Below are 21,905 nucleotides of genomic sequence, written 5' to 3'. Positions count from 1 at the left end.
CTAAGGTCTTGGTGGCCTGAAGCAAGGTAGTGGAAGTGGAGATACATACATATTTCTTTGTTCAACAGGTCTTGGTGAATGTTTGAAATTAAGGTAGAGAAGGGAAGACTGTGGGCTTCAGCCTTGAGTAATTGAGTGGATTGTAGTGCCATTCACTGAAATAGAAACACAGAAGCGGGGTAGTTTGAACACTCAATGAGCTTTTGATTTTGAGGACCAGAAATGGGATGTCCAAGTAGTGTTTCTACTGGGTGAACACAAGTCTGAAACATAAGAGCGAGATCTGGGTTCGGTGTGAAGATTTGGAAGTCATTGACCCATAGAGGATAGTGGAAATTATTGTAGTTGATGATAAGCATACATAATGAAGAATAAGAAGAGAAGAAGGCCTAGTAGAGAATACCTCTTAGCCCTGGCTGGTGTAGCTCAGTGGATTGAGTGCAGGCCTGTGAAACAAAGGAGAATACCTCTTAAGGGACTAGCTAACAAAGAGGATCCTGAAAAGTACCCTGAGGGAATAATGCCAAATGCTGCCTATTGAGCCCATTAAAAAGCATGGCAAAGCCTATGGTCTCTGTCAGTTAGCAGCTGGCAAGTCTTTGGTGACCTGCAAGTACAGTGTCAAAGCGGAGATGGCAGCCATACTGTAATGGGTTTAGGGGTGGGGAAGGTTCTCTTTTAAGCGTTTTCTCTGAAGAATATAGTTGGTAGCAAGAACCAAATATGGGATTCTTAAAAACAAAGGTTTCTCAAATTTTGAGTAATGCAGAGGCACTTCCAGGAAAGCCTATTAGGAGTGTTTCGGGGTTTCTAATTCGTCTTTAGGGCCAAAACGCTATGACCAGGACAGGAGTGAGTCAAGGCCTTCTTAGCCAGCGCCGTGCTTTTACAAGTCCTGTTCTCCCTAACTATTGCCGTCCCAGTACACCTTCGCAGACTGTTTCTGATAACAGAGTGAAGTACTCCCGATGTATTGCATTTTAGCATTGGGGGTGTGAAGAAGCTGCTTTTCCAAACTTACTGTTTCAATCATGTTAAATATTTTGTATTTCAGACTTAAACCATTGGATATTGAGTTTATGAAGCGTTTGCATGAAAAAGTGAACATCATCCCACTTATTGCCAAAGCAGACACACTCACACCAGAGGAGTGCCAACAGTTTAAAAAACAGGTGAGCTGAATGAGCTCGAACTCTAGGGTTTCTCATACAATCATGTAACTTGCAGTTTTTGTTATTTTCAGTATAATGTGTTACAGTGTACTTCTCTTACTACCTTTCTGTATGGTTGTATGTACTGTATTACAAATAACTTGAAAATAATCCTCTGCCTTAGTTTTCTCCTCAAAGATCCTGTACCCATAGGGCCTCATCCTTTGTCACCTGAGGAAGATTTTAGATGTTTCTGTACAGCCTTTACCAGCACCCCTCCCCACACCCTTTAGAATTATTTTCATGAGCTGAATTTCAAAGAAGATTACTTTTTGAAGGGGTATGATTATTTTATGCCCCCCCCCCATTTTATCATAGTGCTTTCCCAATAAAACAATCAAATTTCTTCTCTAGTGGGTATATTTGTTTCAGTGCCTGGCTATCACTGTTTGTCATTTTTATTTTTAAAAAGTTTTTTGGAATAAAGTGGTACCTAATCATTTCTTAACTTTTAATTTTCCATAGAAGCTGAACAGTTTTTAAAGCAAAGGCTTTATTTTTTTCTCATTGTTGTATTTGGTTTGTTACATATATTTTATGAAATGTAGAGTCAATTTCTGAAATTACTCGTAATCCAGTAGCCTATTTTTTATTTTAGGCCAATGTTACATCTTTTCAACTGCAGCTGCTTTGTATAATATTTTAAAAAATAGACTTAGAGTTAATTATCTCTTATTTTTCTTGTCCCCTTTGTAACAAGAAACTTTGTTTTTTCATCTTTTTCATTGTGAATTTTAGAATACCTTGAACCTGTTACAAAAACAAAAGCCTGAAATTTGCTTTGAAATTATGTTAAATTTGTTTAAATATTTATACTGTTTTAGTACACTGTTTTTACTATATTTGGTATTTCCACCAGAAGTATATGTCTCCCTATATTCATTCCCATTTTTATTTTGTAATGTGCTATTCATAGGTACAAATACTAATCATATACATGTCTCTCCTTCTAGATATTTTTATGTATCTCTAGGTACACACACATTTCTCCCCCAAATCAAGATTTTTATGTATCTTGATTTAGAATAGTACTAAGAACTTAACAAAAATGATGAACAAGTAGTGATCTCTACCTCCAAATTGGTTACACTGTAATGGTTATATGATTTTTTTCTCATATGCTTAAAAATATGGTTCTTAACCCAGGGTACCTATCAAACTCATCCAGAGAACTTTTTCAGAATTAGTTATGGTATTGTATCCTTAACCAGTTGGTTCTATATATTGAGATGGGGCTTTGGAGTTTGTTATTTTGAAGATGCTCATTCAAGCCCTTTTTTAAAAAGTTATTTCTTTAATTTTAGAGAGGGGGGAATGGAAGGAGAAAGAGAGGGAGAGAAATGTCCATGTGCGGTTGCCTCTCACTTTCTCCCTACTGGGGACCTGGCCCGTAACCCAGGCATGTGCCCTGATTAGGAACTGTACTGGCGACCCTTTGGTTCACAGGGTAATGCTCAATCCACTGAGCTACACCAGCCAGGGCCTCATTCAAGCCCTTTTAATATACAACCTCTCATTAAGAACCTCTGCTCTTAGACCCAACTTTTAGTGTTTCTTTTTTATTCTAGTTGTGCATTTGACACATTATTATTTAATCTCATGTTTTTTCTATATAGATACATACCACAGTTGTAAAACATGTGTGGTCCTCTTCTTTTTTTTAGTGGCAGTTTTATTTCTATGTACTATAGTAGCCATGTAACACATTGTGTTTAGGTTCCCTTTACTGCTGCTGCGGAACCCTTGCAGTGAGAATAGCACTAATATACCACACTAGGTGTAGTGTAGCTCCCCACACTATAGAACTCGGTGGGGAGCTAGTTCTAGGCCTGTCAGTTACTGGTTTGTCATGAGTTTCAATAGGGTAGGTAGTTAAACATCATTTGAATATTCATATTCTATTTAGAATGTAGAGTATTTGAATGAAATAAACTAACTTGAACTAGGTTATTTCTAATGTTAATAAGTTGTCTTTCTTTTTCCTGCATCTCCTTCTTTAATGCCTTACCTTAGCTCATTCATTTCCAGAGCATATTTTCTCCATGCACTTGCCTGTTCTTGTATTTGTTACTTCTTGATATGTGTATATGCACATGTTCATGCAAGGATGTTTTCTTTTATTTTTAAATATATTTTATTGATTATGCCATTACAGTTGTTCTATTCCCCCCCTTCATTCCCCTCTACCCTGCACACCCCTCCCCCACTATTCCCCCCTTTCGTTTATGTCCATGTGTCACAAGTTCTTTAGATTCTATATTCCCCATACTATTCTTGCCCTCCCCCCTGTCTATTTTCTACCTACCGTCTATGCTACTTATTCTCTGTACCTTCTCCCCCTCCCACTTCCCTGTTGCTAACCCACCATGTGATCTCCATTTCTATGGTTCCACTCCTGATCTAGCTGTCCTCTTAGTTTGCTTTTGTTTTAGGTGTGGTTGTTAATAACTGTGAGTTTGCTGTCCTTTCACTGTTCATATTTTTTTATCTTTTTCTTAGATAAGTCCCTTTAACATTTCATATAATAAGGGCTTGGTGATGATGAACTCCTTGAACTTGACCTTATCTGAGAAGCATTTTATCTGCCCTTCCATTCAAAATGAAAGCTTTGCTGGATAGAGCAATCTTGGCTGTAGGTCTCTGAATTTCATGACTTGGAATACCTCTTTCCAGCCCCTTCTTGCCTGGAAGGTCTCTTTTGAGAAATCCGCTGACAGTCTGATGGGTACTCCTTTATAGGTGACTGTCCCCTTATCTCTTGCTGCTTCTAGGATTCTCTCCTTCATTTTAATCTTGGCTAATGTAATTATGATGTGCTTTGGTGTGTTCCTCCTCGGGTCCAACTTCTTTGGGACTCTCTGAGCTTCCTGGATTTCCTGGAAGTCTATTTCCTTTGCCAGACTGGGGAAGTTCTCCTTTATTATTTGTTCAAATATGTTTTCCACTTGTGGCTGTTCCTCTTCCCCTTCTGGTACCCCTATAATTCGGATTTTGGAACGTTTAAAGATGTCCTGGAGGTTCCTAAGCCTCTCCTCACTTTTTTGAATTCTTGTTTCTTCATTCTTTTGTGTTTGGTCATTTTTTCCTTCCTTCTGATCCACTCCATTGATTTGAGTCCCAGTTTCTTTTCCATCACTATTGGTTACCTCTGCATTTCCCTTCATTTCAATTAGTTCAGCCTTCATTTGTTCCTCTAATTTGTGACTAAAATCAACCAGTTCTGTGAGCATCCTGATCACCAGTGTTTTGAACTGTGCATCTGAAAGTTTGGCTCTCTTGGTCACTTAGAATTATTGGCTCTGGGGTTTTGAGCTGTTCTTGAGCCATAATGTTTTGGTCTGTTCGCGCCTGTTCCATGTAAGGGGCAGAGTCTTAGGTGTTCACCAGGGTGGGGCGACCCAGGTTGCTGGGTTGCGATGCTGTATTTGGGAGCGGGGTCAGAGAGGGGCAATGGAGTTTGTTCTGTTCTCAGATTTCTGTCCCCTCTGCTGCTTCCCACAAGCAAATTGGGTCCTTCTGGTGCTGGTTCCCAGGTGTGTGGGCTTGTGTACCCTCCAGGACCCTGTGGGTCTCTCTAACCAATCTCTCCCGGCACCTTGACCCAGAAAGTCTTTCCAGTTGGTGCTTTCAGGCTCTAATTCCCGTTGCTGGGGCCCTAGCCTGAGCAGTCTGTCTCACTGCTTGCTCCTTCGTTTATTTTATCTGCGCTCGAATGTGTGACCATGGTCATCCAGCCGCCCTGTGCCCTCACTGGGTCCGCTCATTGCCACCCCCTGCCTGGGATCCGCCAACCACTGCTTGCACCCCTGGGTGGGTCTGGCCACCTTTTCCTGACCCTGCTCCGCTGCTGACTCCACCCCTCTTACCTGTCTAGCTGAATAGTTCGTTGTTGTCGGACTTCTGTACAGTTCAAATTTCTGTGTTTTGGCTGCATTTTTGTTACTAAAACTTTGTTGTCTTTAAACTTGGCTTTGCGAGGAGGCAGTGTTTCCGCCTATGCCTCCATCTTGGCTGGAAGTCAGGATGTTTTCTGATAGTGTGAAAGTTTTCTCCTGAAGCCAATATTGCATTTTGTTTCACTTACCTTAGCAAAATTCTACTAAAAAGTTTAGGTGAGCTTAAGCTTTATTGATTCAGCTGAGTAAAATAGAGAGAGCCAAATCTAGAGAAAGAATCTCAGTCCTTATAAATAAAGGGCCTAAAGCCATTGTAGTAGAAATCAACTAGAGAAAGCCCTTTTGGGAATCTTACATGGTGTTTAGAACTCTCTTGGTATTATAACCACATGACTTTAACACTTCTGAAGTAATTGAATTTTGGCAGTGGTATTTATATTTCAACTTTATGGTTTTTTTAAGGAGCAGCGTAATATTTTGTTTTTAGATTACAATTTCTGCATCACTGGAAAACAGTAAAGGATCTAAGGCTGAGGGCTCATAGGAACATAAGCAAAGTATAATAAAAATAAAGCTAATGTACTAATTATGTGTGGTGCTCTTTTGCTAATTTTCTCTTCCATTTTAGATAATGAAAGAAATCCAAGAACATAAAATTAAAATATATGAATTTCCAGAGACAGATGATGAAGAAGAAAATAAGCTTGTTAAGAAGATAAAGGTAGATTCATTCTCATACACATACTAAAAAGTTTGGGGTACTTAAAAACACTGTAATATCCACTAGAAACACCAGAAATATCAGTGTTTTTAAGTTGTTGGCTTACAGAATGAATTGGGCGATTATTCTGTGTTGAATTCAACTTTGCAGTCAACTTTGTTGAGTGACTCTTATATGTAATAAGGCATCATATGGAATAGAGAGGTGAATAATACTGAATAATACCAATCTTTATATGGTTTTCAATTACCTGTTTTCTTATAATTTTTCCCTTTAAAAAACAGATAATGAGAATGGAGAGGATTTATTCTTAAGCACTATTATGCTTACTTATTCGTTGGTTTTGAGAGTCAGGCAAAAATATGTTCTCTTTTGTTCTTCTCTAAAAACCAACCAAAAAAATCTATACCAACATAATTTTCTCTATTTTTTGTTTATACTGGTGTCCTGTATTCCCTGGCCCTAAAAATGATGCATTGATAGCATTATATAAGCAAATAATTATCCTGGAATAATGAAATATTCATACCCTACCAATAAAGAATTTCCGAGATTTTATAAAATGTCTATTTTTACATAAAATGTTTATGTATTTCTGGGAGCCACAAGAATTTTGAAAGACTGTATTCTGCTACTCCAGATGAGTACAACTCAGCCTCCCAGGTCTGCCATTGGCCTGTCAGTGGTAGGTTTTAGCAAGTGTGGTGTTTGCTGCTTCCAGGGCTGTGGGGGTGGTTTTATGACCAGGTAGGTGGGCAAGTCACAAGTGCCATTTTCCCTCTATCTGCCAGTATGTTTTTTTAACCTTTTTTAGTTTTTTCAGTGTGGGACAACTTTATGGAATGATTTTCTAAAAAATAATTTCATCAGTATATGCTTTAGTATTCTAAAATCTTCAGGGAAAATATAATTTTATTTGTTGTTTACATTGGTGAGAATGCTATGTAAAGGCAGGTTACTAAGTAGTGATAGGATGCCCTATACAAATGAATGTAGAGACTGTTGTGTTAATTGTTTTGCTAGTCTGTTGAGTAATGTGATTTTTTTATTCTTAAGTTTGTGAGGACTACAGAGATGTATTTGAACAAGAATACTTTGTTTTATAGGACCGTTTACCTCTTGCTGTGGTTGGTAGTAATACTATCATCGAAGTTAACGGCAAAAGGGTCAGAGGAAGGCAGTATCCTTGGGGTGTTGCTGAAGGTAAAGTTTTCTTTAGTGAATGACTTTCTATTAGAGCTCACTGTATTGATACATTCTAGAATTTCTAAGGTAGTTGTGAATTCCATTTCATTTAGTCTCATTTTCTCAAACATTGCACTTTCTCAGATTTCTCTGTCCTACTAAGTCAAGTGTGCGCTAAACCCTAACACTGTGACACTTCAGAAGTCACTTGTCAGTGCCCCACCTCCCACCACCACCCCACCATTAGGTCTGTTTCTGTTTTCTGATTTGAAAACGTACTTATAATGCAGGTGTTCTTCATTGGGGCTCTAAAGATTGCTTCTAAGAGATGTGATAAACTTTCTGATAATGAACACAATTTTGGAGAAAAGATCTCTCGTTTATCTGAGTGTCCGGTGGGGCGGGGACATTCGAGAATGATTGCAAACAACTTTCATAAGCCTGATTAAAGCATTCACAGTTTGCTTTCCTCAGGACAAATGTCTCCTTTTTTTACCTCAGATCTTTAGAGTTAAAATAAATCATTACTAAGAGATCCTCTACTAATTTTGTAAAGGCTTTAAATACCAGTAAAAATTGTAGCTGTAGCATCAAATCTCAGAAATCTCCTGGTAATATAGATGTGTTTCCCAAGTTTGTATTTATTATATTAGTTTAACCTAAGAAAAAGATGAAAATCTTCTGTGTTACAGTAACTTGGAACCGAGATTGAGTCATGATTGTTTTATCTATTTGTTACTACTCTGAAAATTTCTATAATTTTTAAGGCATGGTTCCAAGTTACCATCCTTATCAGTGACTTACTTTACCAGTGACGCTGGACTCATTCCTAGCTCCCTTATCCCCAGGGAACCTTCACTTGCTGAGCTGAGGTTTTGAACTTCTACAACCCTTGAAATCTGTGCTGAAGAATTTGCTTTGTATTTCTAGTTTTAGGGTTTTTTCCCCCACAAAGATGGAAGTTTCATTTTGGCTAGTTAGCTTAAGGAGGTTTTTCTAAAGTGATTTCCCTTTTACTTCCCCCAGCCTACACTAAACTTTTAAAATGCGTTTTATCATGGAATTAATGTCTTCTCTACCAAGAGAAAAAAGATATGAAAGAAAAAGATATAATCTCCCCTTTCAGAATCTCAAAAGTGTCGTTCTGAAGAGCTCATTTGTTGGGTTTACATATTTTTATCACTAAGGATTAAACTATAATAAAGCAATATTGTAGTAGACTTGCCTGGCAGGTCCTTAAATTAACTACTGTATTACAGTGTTGAACCTTAATAACAGCACTTTCGCAGGTCCTCCCCCAGGCAGTGGGGCCAGGATTTGGTAGCTGGTGCTGAAAGAAAAACCCTTAGATGTGTCCTCGCCCTGGAACTGTGCAGTGTCACTATCATTCAGTGGCACAGAGGAAAAGTAAAATCTTAATGAAAAACTGATCTAAGCTATTTTGTATATGCTCTTATTGTCGTTACCCCATTTTTTTTTCTGTGAAATACCCTTTGAAAAGCCTGGGGTTAGTGGAAATAATGTATGTGGTCTGTTCTTTTTTGTAGTTGAAAATGGTGAACATTGTGATTTCACAATTCTAAGAAATATGTTGATAAGGTAAGTGTGAGAATATGAAAATAAGCAGCTTTTTTTCCTCCTAGGTAAAGTTAGAGTTGGGCAGATTAGTTTTTGCCTTATATAAATGTAGCTAATTTAAAGTGTCTTCATTCTAACCCTGAATGAAGCAAGTAAGTAAGCAAGCAGTGCATGGAGACAACTTGGATTATTTCACTAGGGTTTAAAGTCATTAGCAAAAAATATACAATGTAGCTAGGGATATATAGGAAAAATGTGGCTATCATTTTATTTTCTCATGAGGTTTTAATACTGATGGGGTTAAATAAAGTAGAAAGGAAAAGACTTTTGCTCTTCTTTAATGTGAAAAGTTTGGGGAAGTAGAAGGGAAGGCTATGTTTGAAGGCATGTTTTTGTGATGAGATTATAGTTGAAGAGATTATATGGTGTCAACTATAACATATACTGACAACCAAAAAATGAGTGACAACCAAGGAAAGATAGTCTTGACTCATGGCTAAGAAGAGAGCTCCCATGGCAGTGGACCTCCAAGTCTGGAAAGTCGGTGACAAATTAGTTCTAGCTATTTATTCCCAACCACTGGCTGTGCTTAGAGTAAGGAGCTGCCTGACTTGGCTGAAGTGGAGAAGGGGTAGAGCTTTCAGTGTAATTGGTGGCCAGAGAGAGGGGATAAGGTCATCAAGGAGCAGAGTACAAAGAGGGAGGAGACTTGAGGAAAACCCAGACTTACAGCTGGGTGGGGAAAGTAAACTGTCAGAGAACTGCATGGAAATGTGAGATAGTAGGGATTGAACCAGAGTGATTTAACATCACATTCTGTTCACAAAGGGGAAAGGCATAGTACATGTTCCCTGGATAGCGGGAAGAATAAAAAGAGTACACCTTTATGTTAGTCTCCCAGACGGAGTTTTATTAAAGTGGTGGAGACTGCAGATGGCAGGTGCAGGAATGGGTGGTGAGGAAAGGGAGGATCAGATGATACATAGTACTGCCACACCACGTGTGTTCAAGAACTTGCTTTGTGCAAGGACCTCACTCGGCAGCTCAGGTTGTCTTTAGCATCTTGCATCACTGAGGAATGATGAAATTGCCTTATGTGTTGTACAGTTTATATGTATTGATTTGATGTATTATGAAAATGCTGTGTACAAACAATCATTTAACCAAGATACCACATTCACTGGACAGTTTGAATAAACAGAAACTTGCTCTAAATTAAAATTCCCCAGTTTGAATTCAACTTGATATTTGATCTAAAGTGTCCCTGGGAATTTATTACAGTAGTAAAAACTCAGATATTAATACTGCTAAGAGAAAAGAGTTTCTTTTGGTTTTATGAGCTTTAGTAGAAGCTGATCTATTTCCCATCTCTAGTAAAATAAAATATATACAGCAGATCCTTGAATAATGTCGCTTTATTCAGTGTTTTTTTTTTTTTGTGATAATGCTGAGACGCCATAGGAACTTAACTCTTATTTATATCTGTTAGGCTGTAGTACAGATGGTTTTATTATACTTCATTTTGCTTAAAGTCACAGAACCTATATCAATGATGTTTAGTGAGCACTTAACTGTATTATAAAGGTGAATACTCTTCGGTAGAAATGTCATCTTTAGTAACTGCTTTGAGGGGATTTATGGCTCTTAAATTCTCATTTAGAGCCTAAATTTCCATTGTTGTCAAGTTAGTGTATTGTATGTACCTTGCTCTGCTTTTCAGTAGAAGCAAACTCTTGTTCTGTTATTTATTTATGACAGAACACATATGCAGGACTTGAAAGACGTCACTAATAATGTACACTATGAGAACTACCGGAGCAGAAAACTGGCGGCTGTGACTTACAATGGAGTTGATAATAACAAGAATAAAGGGCAGCTTACTAAGTAAGTATGCATTGTTTCCTTCAGAAAAGGTATCACTTATGTGGTTTATAGTTATTTCATTTTCATCAAATTTCTCCTCACTACTCAATAGAATATAGGAATTTTCCGTATGCACAACAGCAGGAATTTATATTGGTGGTAGGCTTTGTTTTGGCAGTTTAATATTTTACTGTTTAATTGTTAGAGGAAGTGTTTTATTACCTTGTTTTTTAAGAGAAGGAGCCTTGTATTCCCTTTTGGTCCTTTGCCATCATCCTCATAATCTGTATATAGCCTAATTAGAAATCAAACAGCTCTTTTAGAAAATACCTTTTTTTAAGGGAAGACGAAAAGTTACTATCAAGATCTCTTAACCCATTGTACTTATAAGTATCTCATTGTCTCCTGAAGGAGGCTAAATGTAGAGCTTCTACCTTTTCTTATGTCTTTTTCAAATAAGCCTTTTTGATAGCAGAGTTTTCACTAACATCATACAGAAGCAAGGGACGGGACCAAACAAAAGAAACATGTAGATGAATGTAGCCTTGGTCCTCTTCACTACTTTCACTGTTCCTGTTGTGTGTTTACACGGAGTTAGTCCGCTGGAGTGTGGATTTCCTCTGTTGGTGGAATGCTGTGAGCGACCACCAAGTGCGTGCTTCACCCCACAGAGGGGTGGTTGTACCAGGGGCTGGGTAGGGGAGATGGGCCAGGGCACTGGGGTAGCAGTGTCTGTGCCCTGTTTTTCTTTACTTGGGATCGTTGAGGATCATAAGTGTTACGAAGACCATTTTGACAATGTCTTTGTCGAATGTGTTTGTACATGTGTAGCCAAGTGTTACTACCATTAAAGGATAATCTGGAGGATCATATGTATAAATAATGAGAAAGGCAAACCCCCCGAGTAGCGGTACTGTGTTCTGCAGTGGCCCACATCCCTCACAATGGAGAAGAAAATGTTCCCTGTTTGGTTATGTCTCCACATGGCCTTTACATTTCAGAAGAAAGCACACAACGCGTAAATAGTCTCTGGCAGTCACCAGCACTTCTCTTTTAAAACTGGTCTTAGGCCTACCTCCATGTTTATTTTCTTCCACATTTTCTTACTGATTTAGGGGTCATAGACCCTAATTTCTTACTTAACTTTGAATTTCTTCCTGTGCTGATATAGCATGCTTATTTGAGGAACTTTAATGATGAACACCTAGGTTTTCTGGCTTCAAGGATCTTGTGTGAGAGATTTTTTAAAAGGTAATTTTCTAGGTTCAATAATTAGCAACTGATTCTGATTCAGTAGATGGGGGATGGGCCTGCGGGTTTGTATTTTTATTGATTTATTTTTAGAGAGTGGGGGAAAGAGGGAGAGAAACATCAGTGTGTGGTTGCCCCTCACAATTCCCCCACTGGGGACCTGGCCTGCAACCCAGGCTTGTGCCCTGACTGGGAATCGAACCCATGCTCAATCCACTGAGCCACACCAGCCAGGGCCAGGTTTGTATTTTTAATAAAAGCCTTAGGTGATTCTGACATAGGTTATTAGTAATTCATGCTTTGTAAAATCTTGACTTCTAGGAAAATTTGATTTGGTTATTACTTTAACAATATTTTAATATTTAAAATACAAGATTGTATTTGAGGTAAGATTCAGCACATGAGAAAAAGACTTTTTACTTTTTTTTAAGCAAAATTTGCTTCAGCTTTATCATAAAAGTGGAAGGATCCATCGTAATATTTTTAACAAGATCCTAATCCACTTTATTTTGTTTAATTTTTTAAAATATATTCTTAAAAAGCCAGTCAGGTCTTTACATTTTTATTTTACCCTATTTTTCTATTACAGTTGACATTCAATATTAATTTCAAGTGTACAACATAATGGTTAGACAATTATAAATTACAAAGTGACCCAATCCTAATCCATTTTAAATGCATTTCACTAGCTTAAGGATTTTTTACCATTTTTAAAAAGATTTTATTTCTTTAGTTTTAGAGAGAGGGGAAGGGAAAGAGAAAGAGAAGGAGAGAAACATCAGTGTGTGATTGCCTCTCACGCACTCTTCATTGGGGACCTGGCCTACAACCCAGGCATGTGCCCTGACTGGGAATTGAACCAGCAACCTTTTGGTCTTCAAGCCCATGCTCAATCCACTGAGCCACACCAGCCAGGGCAGGACTTTTTTTAACTTTTAAGAAAAACAAATAAATCGGATAATTTTATATGTTAAAGGGAAATGACATATTTTTCATTAAATATATGCACTGTTTATTTTTCTTCTTTCAAACATTTGTTCACTACTTAGAAATAAGAAATTATTTGTTTTCATATTTCAAAAATAAAGCTTTTAAAGTAGTGCTGGGGTATTTCTGCTGTTGGTTGCATGTACTTCAGAAAAAAAGTAATAAAACTTAGTGTTGCTAAAAATTCTTCTGCATATATGGAATTCTAGTGTGGATCACTTGAGTTAAACTGTAACCCAGGTGAAAACATAAAAAGTAGAATTCTGTTGGAAATTTATTTCTTAATGAGATAAATCATGTCCAAACTGTGCCTGTGAAAATGGTTGTACTGCTAAAAAGCAAATTGCCTTAGGAGTTAGTATATTATTTTGTGTTAATAGTAAGTAGAAAAACAAATACTTTTAAAGATTGAACCATCTGGGGAATGACTGTCATAATAGGTATTGATCTGCTATGTTAAATTAGGTTTTTATTACTTTATTGCATAATACATAAATCTGAAAGAAGTCCGTTGGAACTTTTATCCATAGGCTATGTATCTTATATTGTCTTAAAAATCAGCAATTTTAGAAAATGTTCCAATTGACTTAAAAAAAAAAGTCACTACCAGCAACTTAACGGTGCTTTTGCTGATTATGTAAGGTGCTTTTCTTTATAGCTAAAGACTCATCGTGAATAACTGAAAGAAATGGGTAATAAATATGTGAAGTAAGCAAATGTGAGTTTAGGCTTCTTGTTGCTGCTCTGTATGACCTTCCTGGGACCCTTCCCTCTGGAGCAGTGCATCCTTTGATAATGGTGCTAGGGAGCTTGGAGTAGAAGAGGCTCGTTAAGTCCTGAAATGAATTGCCAGTCATCCACCTGCTTCCCTCTGCTGTGTATTTGAACACAGAGCATCCTGACATGGACCCAAACACCACATTTCTAACACTCAGCACTACCCTTTATCATTGATGGAAACATGTTTAATACTGGGAGATGTAATCTGTGGGTTTATGTTGTCGTGTTTTATTAATCATTGAGGGTCACCTGGGGGTTTCACACCTCCAGGTACACCTGGGAGTTTCACACCTCCAGGTACACCTGGGACAATGTACCTTAGGTAAGGGATGGGTAAGAGAAAGCCTTTCCTTTGTAAAGTGAGAGATGGGCTCTCTGTAACTTGGAAATTTCAGTTCCATCCCTTTAAGCAAGACTGTATGAAAGGTGAGGATCTAGAAGTTGATTTCTCTTAAAACTGCGGAAGCTGAGGTAACTCTTGGAAGATTTCATATAGGGACCTCAGTTTGAAGACCACTAAATTAGACAGTTTCTTTGGTTCTTTTTAAGAAAGAGGGGGTCATTTTGATTACTTTGTTACTTTGGATGCTGTCTAAAGTAGCATCTACAGGCAATTTGAGAAAAGAAATGAGCTGTAGAGTCATTTATTCATCTGATTATTGATGGACCTGTTTTTTCATGGCCCTTATACAATATATGTATACACACATATACTTTTGACCCTTGAACAAGGGAGGGTTAGGAATGCTGACCCCTGTACAGTCAAAAACCTATGTATAAATTTTGCCTCCCCAAAAGCTTAAGCTCTCCCTCGGTATCTATAGGGGATTGTTTCCAGCCCCCCTTCACCCTAATATCAAAATCTGCAAATGCTCAAGTCTCATAAGATGACATAGGTAATGAATGCAGACAGCCTGCTGCCTCTGTAGACTACCAGCGGGGGATTGAAAACAATTCAGGCATTTATTGCAGGGAGATCCATTTAGAAGTTAAAAACCATGTTGTTCAAGGGTCAACTGCACATACATATGAATCTATTCAAAATTATAGTCATATTAACTTTTGTGTGGCACTGTGCACTCCATAGAGTACTAATCCCACTTTGGTTTTAGAATATAAGCTAATTTTTTAATAATCAGGTATTGAGTAGTAAAATACATTGAGTCATCTGATATTTAATTTTGTGAGGTAGTTTTGGATGGACTGTAGAGTGTACTGAACTATAGATTGAAAGTAAAAATATTTGGTCTTTATGTCTGAAAATATATTTTTATGCTACATGAATGGCCCTGGAACAATTATATTTTGGAAGGATTTACAACAAGATTTACACATCACATGTACACCTTAAACTTATACAATATTTTGTGTCAATTGTATCTAATAAAGCTGGGGGGAAATCCAGCATTTAGATTACATAGTTAAAATCTGAAAAATTGTTGATCTTGTCTCATCTAATACTAATTTCTCTTGTTATATCCTTTTTTTAAAAAAAGATAAAACTTTACCATGCTTTTTAATTTCTTTAGTTGAGTTGTTTTAAATTTCTCTGACAAGTTTAGGTTAATAAGCTTTAGTGTATCAGAGTATGAAGAAGACTTTCCCATTAAAAAGCAGGCAGGTAATATAATTTAAATTTTTTTTCCAGCCATCTAATTAAAATGATTTTATTTGGGGAAAAAAAGAAATATGATGACTAAAAGTGATCCTTTTACCTGTGTTTTCTGTATTAGAAACATAATTTTCTATTACTTCTAAATATCACTTTAATAAGGATGACAGGAAGTGAAAGCGATTTATTTAAAAATTACATTTGAAAGATCATTTTGACTGGTGAGAGGTTTCAAAAATTCATTTTTGGGTATATGTGACCATTTGTAAAATATGATTCTGGCATATCAGTTCTTTTGATCAGGCGTCATATTTTTACAAGACCAAAAACTTAAAATATTGCAAATGTGAAATACTACAAATTTACTTTAAAAGTATGCATTCGTGTATTTAAATAGGTTTAGAAATTTGAGCAGGTTTAAGAAGATAATTTTATAGCATGTTTAGTTTTATAATTTGGTATAATTACTAACAATTTTTAAAAAGATTTTATTTATTTATCTTTAGAGCAGAAGGGAAGGAGAGAGAAAGAGAACCATCAATGTATGGTTGCCTCTGGTGTGTCCCCTGCCGGGAACTGGCCTGCAACCCAGGCATGTGCCCTGACTGGGAATCGAACCTCGATTGTGTGGTTCACAGGCCCGCGATCAGTCCACTGAGCTACACCAGCCAGGGCTTTTTTTTTTTTTTTTTTTTTACATATGACACAGTTGAAGGCATGTAAGTGGCTGTTTTTCCAAAGACATAGCAGGTTTAGTATATAGAAATTTTAAATATTTAAATGTTCTATTTCAAAGCAAATTTCAGAGCATTATAGCATGTTTCTGTGCTATAAAAGTGTTCTATAATTTAAATAATAATTTAAATAATAATAATAATTTAAATAATAATTTAGATGACAGTGTTTACTCTTGGTAAACTGGTAGCCTTTTCATGTGCAGATTTTACTATTAATTCTTCAGATTTACGTGAATTGCCTTTTTTCTTACAAGGATAAAATTAAAAGAGTATTTTATAGATAGGTTGTTATAAGTAGGAATATATATTTAACTTTAAAATTATAATTCTATCTGAAGTCTAATTTATTATTATTATTATTTTTAGTCCTCACTGGAGGACATGCTTATTGATTGTAAAGAGAGAATAAGGGAAGGAGAGAGAAAGGAAGAGAAACATCAGTAGGTACTCTGTATGCGCCTGAGTGGGGACTGAACCCACAACCTGAGCCTGGGCCTCTGACTGGTAATCAAAGTCATGACCTTGCAGTTTCTGGGATGACCCTCCAAACGCCTAAACCACATGGGCCAGGGCTGAATTCTAACTTTTAAAATATATTTACAGTCTTGAACTATTTGTTTTCAATTCAAATTGATTTAACAATATTGTTGGATAATCTTAAGTTGCTTAAATACATATTCAGTTATATTCAGGTATTAAGACTCAGTTCAGAAATAGTTATTTGATTATTCTCTAGACTCTATAAACAGTTTTAGAAGGTGGAAGAAGTGAGATTATGGACCCTTTTTGAAAGTCTGACAGCAGCTTTGGACCCTCTCACCAGAAAAATGCTCCCGTGTGCACACATGTGAACATGCATGTACTTGGCATGTCACTTTAGGGCATTTTGTGACACTCTGTCCAAGAGCTCTGAGGCTGTAATGATTAGAAATACATTATTTAAAGGGTCTCATTGGCTTTTATTGAAATAATGACATTTACATTTAAAATTTTGTTATTTGTTAACCGTACTTTTTGAATGAAAGTTCTTATTCTAAGTTAATGTTTGGCTTAGTTTCATTTTCAGAACTTCTTATCCATTGCTTAATTGTTAAACTATACTGCCGGTTTATAAGTTTTGAAGAAGTATCTGCTAGTCAAATAACATTTTGTTCTGATTTACACTAACTGCAAAGACATGCTGCCTTGATCACAGGTATATCACGTCTTTGTCCATTCTGTTTTGCTAAGAGAAAGCAGTAGCCGAAGTTCTGTCCTGTTGCTCTTGTTTTCTGTTTCCTCTCGAGCTCTCCTGTCCTTTTTCACAGGGAGGACATGTGCCGTAAGGGTCGGAAATACTCAGCCTCATAAGGAGAGACGTCAGCATATTCAGTGTTTGTCAGATATGGATCTGCCTCATGGGTGATATTTAAGACCTGATTTTGTTTTTCAGCCATGATTCAAGTTTTTAATCACTTCATTGAGATAAAATTCACCAATTTAATATGTAAAATTCAGTGGTCAAAGCCTGTGTTTATGGAGGCCAATTAAACATTTCTTATTAGCAGAGTTGGAAAAGAGGCTGCCTGATAAGTTGTCTTAATGTGCACTAGTTTTCCGAGCTCCTCCAAGCCTCAGGGCACACTTTTCTCTGGACCCCCGGGCTATAGTAGGGTTACACAAACGTTGGCATTCTCTCAGGTTTGTAAATATACTAGCTTTAACATAAAGCTCATGTGTATTATTTTTCAACGTGAAAATTTTGAACAAAATTGTGCAGGGATTTGAGCTGGTGGACTTTCAATGTCAATGAAATACTGAACTACTTTTGTTTAACTATGCTTGTATCTATTTTCTGGCATATCGAAAATAATTGTCAAGACATTTGTTTTCTTCTCATCCTGTGAGAGTGTGTGTGTGTGTGTGTGTGTGTGTGTTTTATCACTGTGAACATCTTTAAGTGAAATATTTGAGTTAGGAGGAATAAATTTTCAAGAGCATGAAAGTTACTGAAGTCGACTAGAAATATTCTGTAATTTAAATGAAGAATGTTGCAGGTATTGGCTGGTAGTCATTTCCAGCATGTCGTTTCAGTTACCAAAATAAATTTGAATTATTGTTAATTAACAGTGTAATTGTAATGTCAGTAGTTGTCTTAGAAGATGAGATCATAACACTTAGAGATTCATAGAACTAGAAATATTCTGCATATACTTTATTAACTCAATGCATTAAAATTTTGTTTAAAGAAAATACAAAATGAAACAATTTTCTTTTACTTTTCCATTTTGTGAATGTAGTTTGGAATGTTTCCATTTTCCTTCCACACTTTATTTAATGGGTCATTCTTAGATTTGAAAAGCACTAGGTTTAGAGAAATGTCCCACTAACAGTTGCCTTTGTTGTTTAGGTCTATTTTCATAATTATTTACTAGAGACTCAAGTTTAGATAGGAAATTTTGGGAAGTTCTAGATTATAAATATTTACAAATTTTAAAATTTCTAAAGAATTTTTAACATTTACATATGAAACATCAAGTCTGTATTATTGGTAGTATCAGAATAATTGAAACATTTTAAAACTTATTTATGAGAAACTGGAGGTTTTAGTAATTGGCATACAGTATGTCATTTGTTTTCATCAGAGATTTGTGTTAGCTTTTTATTTCTGGACATGTAATGATGATTCTTCATGTTCATAACAGGAGCCCTCTGGCACAAATGGAAGAAGAAAGAAGGGAGCACGTAGCTAAGATGAAGAAGATGGAGATGGAGATGGAGCAGGTGTTTGAGATGAAGGTCAAAGAAAAAGTTCAGAAACTGAAGGACTCTGAAGCTGAGGTGATCAACCTAATGTTTCCACTTCTTATAGATGCAGTAGTCCTTGTCAAAATAATATTGTTAATAAAACTCATAGATAGTATAACCTTTCTTTAAATATTTTTCCAAATTGAATATAACACCCTAATGTAATGAAACAGAGAAAGGAAACCAAGCACTGTATTTATAATATGTATAAACTTCATTATGTAAGTGGACAAAAGTATACTTGATAGAAAGAATAATAGAATGCTTACACTGAATCATTAGTCATAATGAGCACGTTATGAAAAATGAAATGTTTAAGTCATTCTATATATTCAAAATAAGAAAAGTAAAGATCACAGTTTTGGGTGGATGTAAGAATAAAAGCTAGTGTTAGGATAATAACAGATCAGACTTATTTGCATGTGCATGAGGAACAAGGGGCCTGTCATCATTGAACCTTCCCGGGTCGATGATAGTCAGAGGGGAGAGCAAAGGGGCGTGGCGCTCATCTAAGGACACTGCGGGTAAACACGAAACAGATCGGTGATTTCAGTGTAGAGTGTTCTCAGCATGGATTTCTTATCATTGTGTTCAAAATTATTTTTAAATATATGGGATAACATTAATTTGCAATATTTAAGGAGATTCACATCTATTCTGTTATAACCTTACACATTACCTCTTTGCTTTTATGATTACTGCATAAAAATACTGAAACTCTTCTTGATTTAATCCATAACCAAAAGTACTCATAATCCAATCCATTGAGTAGACAGAATGCATGGAGTGAGTGAAGTATTCAATAAATGTGAGGAAATATTATTTCACATTAGAATTTTCTTATGTTACTGGGCTTTTCATGTAATCTCTTAATTAAAAAAACCTTTTACTGTTGTTATATTTGTCTTAGACTTAATTCATTAGGAACATGGAATAACTCCTTCTGGCTTGAGACTGCCAAGTACCGCAGGACTAGCTTCCTGGCAGCTGTTACTAAGATAAAATTTTGGAGATTAATGGTTTTTTAATCAGCCTGTTACTAAATCTAAATAAGTCTCTATCCCTTCACCAATTAATAAGTCATCTATATCAGAAAGGGAATAAAAATAGGAATCGTGAATCTATCTATTATCTCCATACTTTGATTTTCCAATGAAAATCTAAAAATAGTTTAATTTGGTTTTGATACAGAAATATTTTAGGGCCTGCGCCCCAGAGTAAGAATTATAAACCAATTGTCATGGAAGTGTAGCCAAAGAACCTCCAAGAGTTGTTACGACTGCTGTGAATGGTGAAAGTGAGCTTTCAGAAACATGCTTTTTTGATGGATGAAATCTTTCTTAGCATTGAAAGGACTTACCTGTAGAGAGATCTGGACCAAGTTTCCCCAGCACTATAAGCCATATAAGTATGCAAATGTATAGGTGATGAAACCTATTTAACCTTGTTTAATACAGTTTTTTCTCAAGTTCACTCATGCTGGAGATATTTGGAGCACAGCTAATAACCAGCAGCTCAGTGCGCAAGGCACCGCACTGAGCGCCTCCTGTGTACTATGGCCTGCCCACACCGCAGCCCTGGCGGGAGGGGTGCCTGTGCATCTCCCCTTCCCATGTTGGGAGGAAGGGCAACTGGACTTGGTCAATGCACAGAGCTGTCAGCCATCATTTGAGAAATGGTTGTTAACTCTGTTTACTCTTTATCACTAGACAAGTCCATGGTTTCAAATCCTAAAAAGCTCTGAACACTGCAAAATCAGACATAGAACTAATAGTTTTATTTTGCTTGATGTGAATATTTATATATTTTTACTGCAAAAAAGTAGTGGTTTGTTTGATTGTAGGAGTGCTACCTTAGAAAGTCCAAGATGTGGTTTGTAAATATTGTATGTACACCTTTGTAAGTAGTGCTGTCTTTCTAAAATCTGGAAAATTCTGGACTTTGAAACATATTCTTCTACCCAGCGGGTTTTTTAGAGTGAGGGATTGTGACCTGTACTTTTTACATACATGTAGTAACAGAAAAGATACTTACATGTGACAGAACTGGAAACAAAAGGGAAAGAATGACATGCCTGCGAACCTGCTACCCAGCTTAAAACACAGCCTCATCAGTGTCCATCTCTCTTCTTCCCATCAGTAACTCTTCTGAGTTGTGTGTGTTTGAGTCCTTCCTATTTGTCTTTTAAGTAACTGTTGGCATTTTCCTCTTTCCCTGTTTTATGATGTTCTTTTAGTAACTTGCTTGTTGTCACCAGGAAGAAGTTAGCTCAAATTTGCTTAAATTTATCTTACTAGTTTTGTTGTGTAGGAATTGAATGAAATATTTGCATCAGAATGAATATGAAGTCACTTTTTGGATTTACAAAATAATTAAGAAAACAAATTGTATGCAAAATTATATTATAATCCAGATTCATGATGTTAACTCACCGATGTAATATGATCTTTAATAGAACATAATTGTTTCACATCTCAAAATTTTTGGTAGTTCTTAGGTATTTGGTTTAGTTAGATTTAATCTGATTTTTTTTTCTTTGCATGACTATTTTCTTCAGAAGTAGGTTGACTGGTGCCTAGATGAAATTATTTAGTGAACCTTTAGATAAGCTCTTTGTTTCTGCAGTTACTTTGCTTGAGTGTTTCCCACCTCTCAGCCAGCATTCCTACCTTAATTCTCAAGGTAGGAAGAACCACCTGCATTAAAGTTACTGAGGCTTGTTGAGAAGACAGATTTCTAGACACCCAGAGACCCTGACTTGGTTAGGTGAGGTCCAGGATTCTGTGTTGTTAACAGGCACTCCAGGTGACGTGTATGAAGACCGATATTTGAGAACCGTGTTTCAAAGCTGTCAGGGGACCTTACCATGATCTTGGAACTCTCAGGTCTTTATCTCTCTGGTTTCTTTCCACTTGTGTCAGCTTTCTGAACTTGGAATTAGGAGACAGGTTCAAATCTGGTTTCCTGCCACTTTCTGGCTAATGAACATGCCAAGTAACTTAAACTCTAAACTGTTTGCTCATTATTACAGTGGGAGGGAGAGTTGTGTCTTCCCTGCCAAGCTTCCTACATGTTTGTGAGTAACGAAAAATGAGACTGATAGGTCTGTTATACAGTGCTGTACAACTATAAACTTGTTACCCTTTTTTCCCTGTTGCTCAAGATTATACTCTTGGGTCGACGACCTTTCCTGGGGGTGGCAAGTCGTACAGGAAGAGGAATCTCAGGGCTTTCCAGATGGTACTCTGAATTTACAGCACAAGAACCTGGTGCTCATACTTCTAACAAAAACTGGAA

The 21,905-nt window shown here is 36.6% G+C and overlaps 1 protein-coding gene, 1 long non-coding RNA gene and 1 other non-coding gene across 5 annotated transcripts in view; all 3 read left to right on the top strand.

Moving 5' to 3' along the window:
• The window catches only part of SEPTIN7 (septin 7), an 84,977-nt gene that overhangs the window by 60,521 nt on the left and 2,551 nt on the right, over positions 1-21,905 (top strand). For all 3 annotated transcript variants that reach the window (XM_037041148.1, XM_037041146.1, XM_037041147.1), the window contains 6 exons: positions 1,055-1,172; positions 5,736-5,828; positions 6,935-7,031; positions 8,561-8,612; positions 10,350-10,475; positions 18,506-18,641. In XM_037041148.1, the coding sequence (XP_036897043.1) occupies positions 1,055-1,172; positions 5,736-5,828; positions 6,935-7,031; positions 8,561-8,612; positions 10,350-10,475; positions 18,506-18,641 (622 nt within the window). The remainder of the gene's footprint in view (positions 1-1,054; positions 1,173-5,735; positions 5,829-6,934; positions 7,032-8,560; positions 8,613-10,349; positions 10,476-18,505; positions 18,642-21,905) is intronic.
• LOC118983697 (small nucleolar RNA SNORA30/SNORA37 family) lies at positions 8,288-8,415 on the top strand. The gene has a single exon (XR_005065766.1). It is a non-coding gene; the product is annotated as a small nucleolar RNA SNORA30/SNORA37 family (small nucleolar RNA).
• Positions 18,649-21,686, top strand: LOC118983530 (uncharacterized). The gene is made up of 2 exons (XR_005065737.1): positions 18,649-18,926; positions 18,961-21,686. It is a non-coding gene; the product is annotated as an uncharacterized LOC118983530 (long non-coding RNA).

This window comes from Sturnira hondurensis, unplaced genomic scaffold (genome assembly GCF_014824575.4).
Source record: "Sturnira hondurensis isolate 20B ecotype Veracruz unplaced genomic scaffold, ASM1482457v3 Scaffold0002840, whole genome shotgun sequence".
Lineage (NCBI taxonomy): Eukaryota > Metazoa > Chordata > Mammalia > Chiroptera > Phyllostomidae > Sturnira > Sturnira hondurensis.
Note: the sequence above shows the minus strand (reverse complement) of the source record. Positions and strands in the feature narration are given on the sequence as shown.